This window comes from Melitaea cinxia, chromosome 27 (genome assembly GCF_905220565.1).
Source record: "Melitaea cinxia chromosome 27, ilMelCinx1.1, whole genome shotgun sequence".
NCBI lineage: Eukaryota > Metazoa > Arthropoda > Insecta > Lepidoptera > Nymphalidae > Melitaea > Melitaea cinxia.
Window position 1 is genome coordinate 4,392,283 of NC_059420.1, and position 6,510 is coordinate 4,398,792.

General features: G+C 33.1%; 1 protein-coding gene and 1 long non-coding RNA gene across 2 annotated transcripts; both read left to right on the forward strand.

The window, feature by feature from the left end:
* Window positions 1-204: 204 nt before the first annotated feature.
* On the forward strand, window positions 205-5,794 carry LOC123667324. The gene is made up of 2 exons (XM_045601273.1): window positions 205-881; window positions 5,336-5,794. The coding sequence occupies exons 1-2, from the start codon at window positions 205-207 to the stop codon at window positions 5,742-5,744; spliced, it is 1,086 nt and encodes a 361-aa protein (XP_045457229.1). The 3' UTR covers window positions 5,745-5,794.
* On the forward strand, window positions 3,394-3,946 carry LOC123666789. Its single transcript, XR_006745327.1, has 2 exons — window positions 3,394-3,492; window positions 3,687-3,946. It is a non-coding gene; the product is annotated as an uncharacterized LOC123666789 (long non-coding RNA).
* Window positions 5,795-6,510: the final 716 nt, after the last annotated feature.

The following is a 6,510-nucleotide window of genomic DNA, read 5'->3' on the forward strand; positions in this document are numbered from 1 at the left end:
TTCCACATAAATTATAGTTAAAGTTGACTCGGTTTTTTCGTTCGAATTACCATGTGTATAAAAATGTATTTGTTTTGATTTAGTTCGAAATAACGGGTGTTTTTTTAAGCTAGATAGAACTTTAAATTGTAAAAAGTAACACAAAAAATTAAATTTTGATGAAATATTTTTTTTTATCGTTTCAGTATACTCTGACAAATCATCATGAATAGACTCACGCTTGAACAACGCTACGAAATTATCCAAATTTACTTTGAAAATCAGTCGTCGATTCGCGCAACTTATAGACGACTTCGTCATTTTTATGGCGTACATAATCGTCCATCTGAACAAGCCATTCGTCGAACTGTGGATAGATTTCGTACCACATACTCTCTAGAGGATGCAATAACACCAACACGTCGAAGGAATGTGCGTACTGAAGAGAATATCGCCGCTGTAAACGAAAGTGTGGAAGAAGATCCAAATTTATCGATTCGTCGTCGGTCGCAGGAATTGGGGCTCTGTCCGTCCACTACGTGGAAAATTTTGCGCAAAGATCTCGGCCTACACCCGTATAAGATCCAGCTGGTGCAGGAATTGAAGCCACGAGACCATTATATGCGTCGTTCTTTCGCCGATTGGGCTCTAGAGCAGTTGGCAACTGACCCGTTGTTTTATCGCAAAATTGTGTTCAGCGATGAGGCGCATTTTTGGCTTAACGGGTTTGTTAATAAGCAAAATTGCCGCATATGGAGCGAGACCAATCCACAAGAGACCCTACAGACTCCATTACATCCAGAAAAATGCACCGTTTGGTGCGGTTTTCACGCTGGTGGCATCATCGGACCTTATTTCTTCAAAAATGAGGCCGGAGCTCGCGTTACGGTCAATGGAGATCGTTACTGTTGTATTTTTGTTTTTTAATTTTAATTTTTGGAGAAAAAGAAAGCCATTTTTTAATCAATTTGTCTTGACCACAGAGCACAGAGTAGCGGGCGAGCCAAAGACAAGATTATTGTTTTTTTTTTTTAAAGAATTATAACATAAAGGTTTTATCAGACAAAGGATTAATAATTATTACTATCTAACACACTCCCCTAATTTTAATTCCTTTGTCTTTTGTAATATGTTGTACAGCGGTTTTACAAACGTAAAAGAATGAATTTAAGTAAACAATTTGTAATAAGTGGCTAACACATAAGTTTTAAGCATAAACAAAATTCCTTAAATGTAACTTACATAACAATCTTATTTGTATGATAGATAAATTTAACTTTAGCTAATATTTTTGTGAAAATGTCTGCTGTTTGTTCATTTGATGAACAATATTTAATTATCACATCACCATTTTTCACTTTTTCATGAATGAATTTGTAGCGAACGTCTATGTGTTTTGAACGTTTATTTATCACTCCATTTTCAATAATTCTTATCGCACTTTGATTGTCCACAAACATTGTCACTTTAACACTATTAGAGTTCAAAAGTTCTTGAATTACTGATTTTAAGTATAGAAGTTCTTTGCAACATTCAGCCGCAGCTATGTATTCCGCTTCAGTGCTGGAAAGTGCTACTATAGGTTGACGTCTTGTGCACCAGCTTATTGGACAGTTGCTAAGGAATATAATATATCCCGTAGTGCTTCTTCTTGTTTCAGTATCTCCTGCATAGTCCGAGTCACAGTATGCAGTTATCTCAATATCTCTTTTCCCTTTTGGATAGGTTAGTCCTTTCTCTTTTGTTCCTTTTAAGTATTTTAGAATTTGTTTTAAGTTGTGAACATCTTGATCTGTTGGATTTTCTACTTTTCTACTGCAATAATTTACAGCAAAACTTATGTCGGGTCTGGTTTTATTTGAAATGTATGTTAAGCTTCCTAGTAATTCTCTGTAAGGAAATACAGTGTACTTAGCAGATTCTACTCTTTTACTTGATTCTATAGGTATTGCTGATACTTTTGATCCCATCATGTCGTAATCTTGCAATATGTTTTCTACAAAAATTCTTGTTTTAATTTTAACTCGTTTTGATTATTCATTATTTCCATTCCAACATATTTGTTAGGGTTATTATTTACCTTGGTTATAAATCTTTTACCAATTTTTGTCATGATCTTGTCTATTTCGTTTTCGTCTTCTCCAATTACTATTCCATCATCCACATGAATACCTAAGAATATTGTGTTATTTTCATTTTTTAAAATACATGGTTCAGTTGCAAGTTGTACTAAGCCTTGACTGTTCAAATAATTTGTAAATGTTTTATTCCATTTTAGAGGTGCCTGTTTCATGCCATACAGGGCTTTTTGCAGTTTGCATATACCTTTAGCACTCATTCCCTCTGGTGTGTACATATAGATTTCTTCATCATCATTTAATTCGCCATATAAGAATGCAGTTTTAATGTCAAATGTTTTAATTTTAAAATTGTTTATGGCTGCTATAGCTAAAATCATTCTTAAAGGACTACTGCTTATCACAGGACTGAAAATCTCATGATAGTCAATTCCTTCTCGCTGTTCAAATCCTCGAACTACTAAGCGAGCTTTGTAGGTGCCATCATCTTTTATCTTCAATATCCATTTATTACTTAGAATCTTTTTACCTTTAGTGTCTTCTTCGTTTACAATTTTCCATACTTTATTTTCAATCAAAGATTTTTTTCATCATCAATAGCTTTTTGCCATTTAAGTTTGTCTTCACCGTTAATCGCTTCACTGTATGTCATCATCACATAATCATCATATCTCTGTGGTGGTTTTCTTAGTCTTTTTCCTGGAGCAGGTGTAATTTCTTTATTACATTGTATAAATGTAGTTGGTTGTATGTCTGTGTTTGTTGTGTCTGCTGTATTATTTGGTATACATATATCTTCTTCATTAGATGTTCCTTGTTCTTCATTTATTATTTCTTGAATTTCATTTGGTATGTTATCCTTTTCATTATTTTGAGTTTCATCATAGCTTGTTGTTAATTCAATTATGTCATTTTCTTCATTTATAGGATTACATTTTTCTTGGTTGTTAGTTTTTACAAACTTTACATCTCTTCTTATTATTATTTCTCTATTTTCAGAGTTCCAGAGTCTATAACCAGTTGGAGCATAACCAACCAATATGAGCTTTTCACTTCTTTCATCAAGTTTCTTTAGCGGTTTTAATATTTTTGTGTATACTTCTGAGCCAAATATTTGTATATTTTTCACATTTGGTTTTTTATCAGTCCACATTTCTATAGGAGTTTTTAGTTGACCGTCTCGTGGAGTTCTATTTAACAAATAAGTTGCTGACAATACTGCTTCACCGCACATTTCATTGTTCATGTTCGATTCATATAGTAATGCTCGTACTTTTTCCATCAAGGTCCGGTTAAAACGTTCAGCTTTACCGTTTTGTTGTGGAGTATAGGATACCGTATAGTCTATGTTTATTCCTTGGTTTTTACACCATTCTTTCAGGTTATTGCTGGAATATTCTCCACCCCCATCACATCGTATGACACTGACTTTAAGGTTTGTGTGTCTTTCTACCTCTTGTACATATTGTTTTAAGTACATAAATACTTCACTTTTGTTAGTTAATAGGTAAACTTGAGTATAGTTTGTATAGTCGTCAATGCATGTTAATACATATTTCTTGTTATTCCATGTTTCAGGTGAAATAGGTCCACATATGTCTGTATGTATTGTATGTAATATTCTTTCAGATTTTTGTCGAGTATGAAATGGAATTCTGGTTTGTTTTGCTTTCATACATATATCACATGTTGAGGTAAGTGTATCTATATCCTTATTGGTAATATTTATCCCTTCTACTGATTTAATAATATTTTTTAATGTTTCTTTTCCAGGATGACCATATCTACGATGCCAATCTTCTGCGGTTTCTTTGTCATATGAAATTAAGACATTTTCTTCAGTATTTGTGTTAATATTTATGTTATATAAACCTTTTTTATCTTTCTCACCTTGTAGTATTATTTTATTATCCTTTTTTATTGTTACTTTATCTTTAGTAAATATGACAACTCCTTCCTTCTCCGTTATAGCATTAACTGACAGCAAATTTTTCTCTAGTTTAGGAACATATAGCACGCCATCAAAGTTACAGTTTTCAGACTTAATTTTACCGATTTTAGTGACTGTGATAGTGTTATTTGTTTCTGCAGTTTTAATTTCAATATTACATTCTTTTTCATGACTTAAAATTGAATTTTTATTGGTCAAATGACTTGTACAGCCCGAATCTACCACAAAAGTTTCTTCGGTAGCCAAAAAAGATACCTGATTCTTCCTGAAGAAACAGTTTCTTTCTTCATGATTATTTTTCTTGCAAATAGAGCAAGGTTTTACTTTTTTCTTGAAAAAACAATTATTTTCTTCATGATTATTTCTCTTGCAAAATGTACAGAATTTCTTTTTAAAGTTTTTATTGTTGGCTTTAAAAGCAATATTTTCAGTAGTAGTACTTATAGTTGTTAAACGTTTTTCTTCGGCCAAAAGTCTTGAAATTAAATTATTAGTAGTTTTGTCAGATGTTGCTGTCGACTCCCATGCTGTTATAAAGTTATTGTAATTTTCTGGTAATGTTGATATAATTTTTGTTATGAGCATGTTATCGTTGATATTTTCACCCAAGCAGTTTAATTGGTACACTAGGTTTTCGAGCGAACTTATGTGGAAAGTCATGTCCTGTTTGGTATTGTATGAATATTGGAAAAATTCTTGTAAAGTATTGCACTTTTGTTGGTCACTTTTCTTTTCAAATATGAAGCAAAGTTTTTTTATACATTTCTGATGCGGTTTTACATGACAATAAAAGTGGTAAATGTTTTCTGTCTATTGTACTTGTAATAATTTTCTGGGCCTGTGCATCTTTTTTTAATTTTTCTTTCGAGTCTTTTGGCGTAACATCGCCATCATGCACAATTTCATATAAATCGTTACTTCTCAAATGGATTTCCACTTGGAATTTCCATAGTATAAACGTTTTTTCATTCGTAAGTTGCTGTATACGCGATAAAGAATCTTTTTCCTCCATCTTTAAACACGCCGACTTTTAAACTTTTTTATGTTTTTATAGTTGGTTGTTATTGTATTTTCACTTTACTTTAACGCTTTTTTTTTTAATTTCCGTTTATAGGAACCACTTCTATGCTACCATGTTGTATTTTTGTTTTTTAATTTTAATTTTTGGAGAAAAAGAAAGCCATTTTTTAATCAATTTGTCTTGACCACAGAGCACAGAGTAGCGGGCGAGCCAAAGACAAGTTTATTGTTTTTTTTTTTTTTTTTTAAGAATTATAACATAAAGGTTTTATCAGACAAAGGATTAATAATTATTACTATCTAACAGTTACCGCACCATGATCAATGATTTTTTGTTTGAAAATATGGATGACATTGATCCGGAGGAGATGTGGTTTCAACAGGATGGCGCTACGTGCCATACGGCGAACGCAACCATCGACTTATTGAAATCAAAATTTGGCGATAAGTTGATTTCGAGAAATGGACCTGTCAATTGGCCTCCAAGGTCGTGCGATTTGACACCTCTCGATTATTTCCTGTGGGGCTACGTGAAGTCACTGGTTTATGCTGATAAACCAGCAACAATTGACGCCTTGGAGGCCAGCATTGTTCGTGTTATTCGTGACATACGGCCAGCAGTGCTCGAAAAAGTGGCTCAAAATTGGACGTCCAGAATGCGCTTCGTCAAGAACAGCCGCGGTGCCCATATGCCCGAAATCATTTTCAAATGTTAATGTCACGTATTGATCTTTCGAATAAAAAAAAAATTTTGATTACAATTTAATTTTTTGTGTTATTTTTTATAATTTCAAGTTCTATCGGGCTTAAAAAAACACCCGTTATAAATAGATTTTATAGGGAACTCCTAATGACTTTGAATTATAGAGAGGTTCGAATTATCGCAGGTTTGAATTAACGAGAGTCGACTGTAATTTTATATATAATTGCTAGTTCTACCGGCGACAACAACTAAAAATGTTGTTATTGCTTTTGTTTAAAAATAGTTGTAACTTTGTAAAGTGATAATTATTATACTTGTTTAGCGCGAATTATTCGCACAGGTATTTCTAATATTTTTAATGTACCTACCAATAACTATTATACGAAGCCGCGAGTGAAAGCGTAATTAAAAAATAAACAGTAGTACTTTCGTGCGCGAATATACCCATGCGCAAACGCGCCCCCTCCAGTTTCTTCAGCGTTTTTTTTTTACATGACGCGAACTATAAGCATGAAATGTCATTTATTAAATCAGGTTTTCACATAACTTTTTCTTACTCTACAGTTCATGTTCAATATGGCCGTCTCTGTTTCTAATACATTGTCGTATCCTTCTACGGAGACCAGTCTTCACTACTCGAGTGGTCAATGTTGTCCTCATTTTATTTGCTGCATCCACAATACTTTCTCTTAATTCTTCCACAGGCTAAACTGGATTTGGCTCGCTGTAGACAAGACTTTTCATGCGCCCCCAGATATGAAAATCCATGGGGGTTAGGT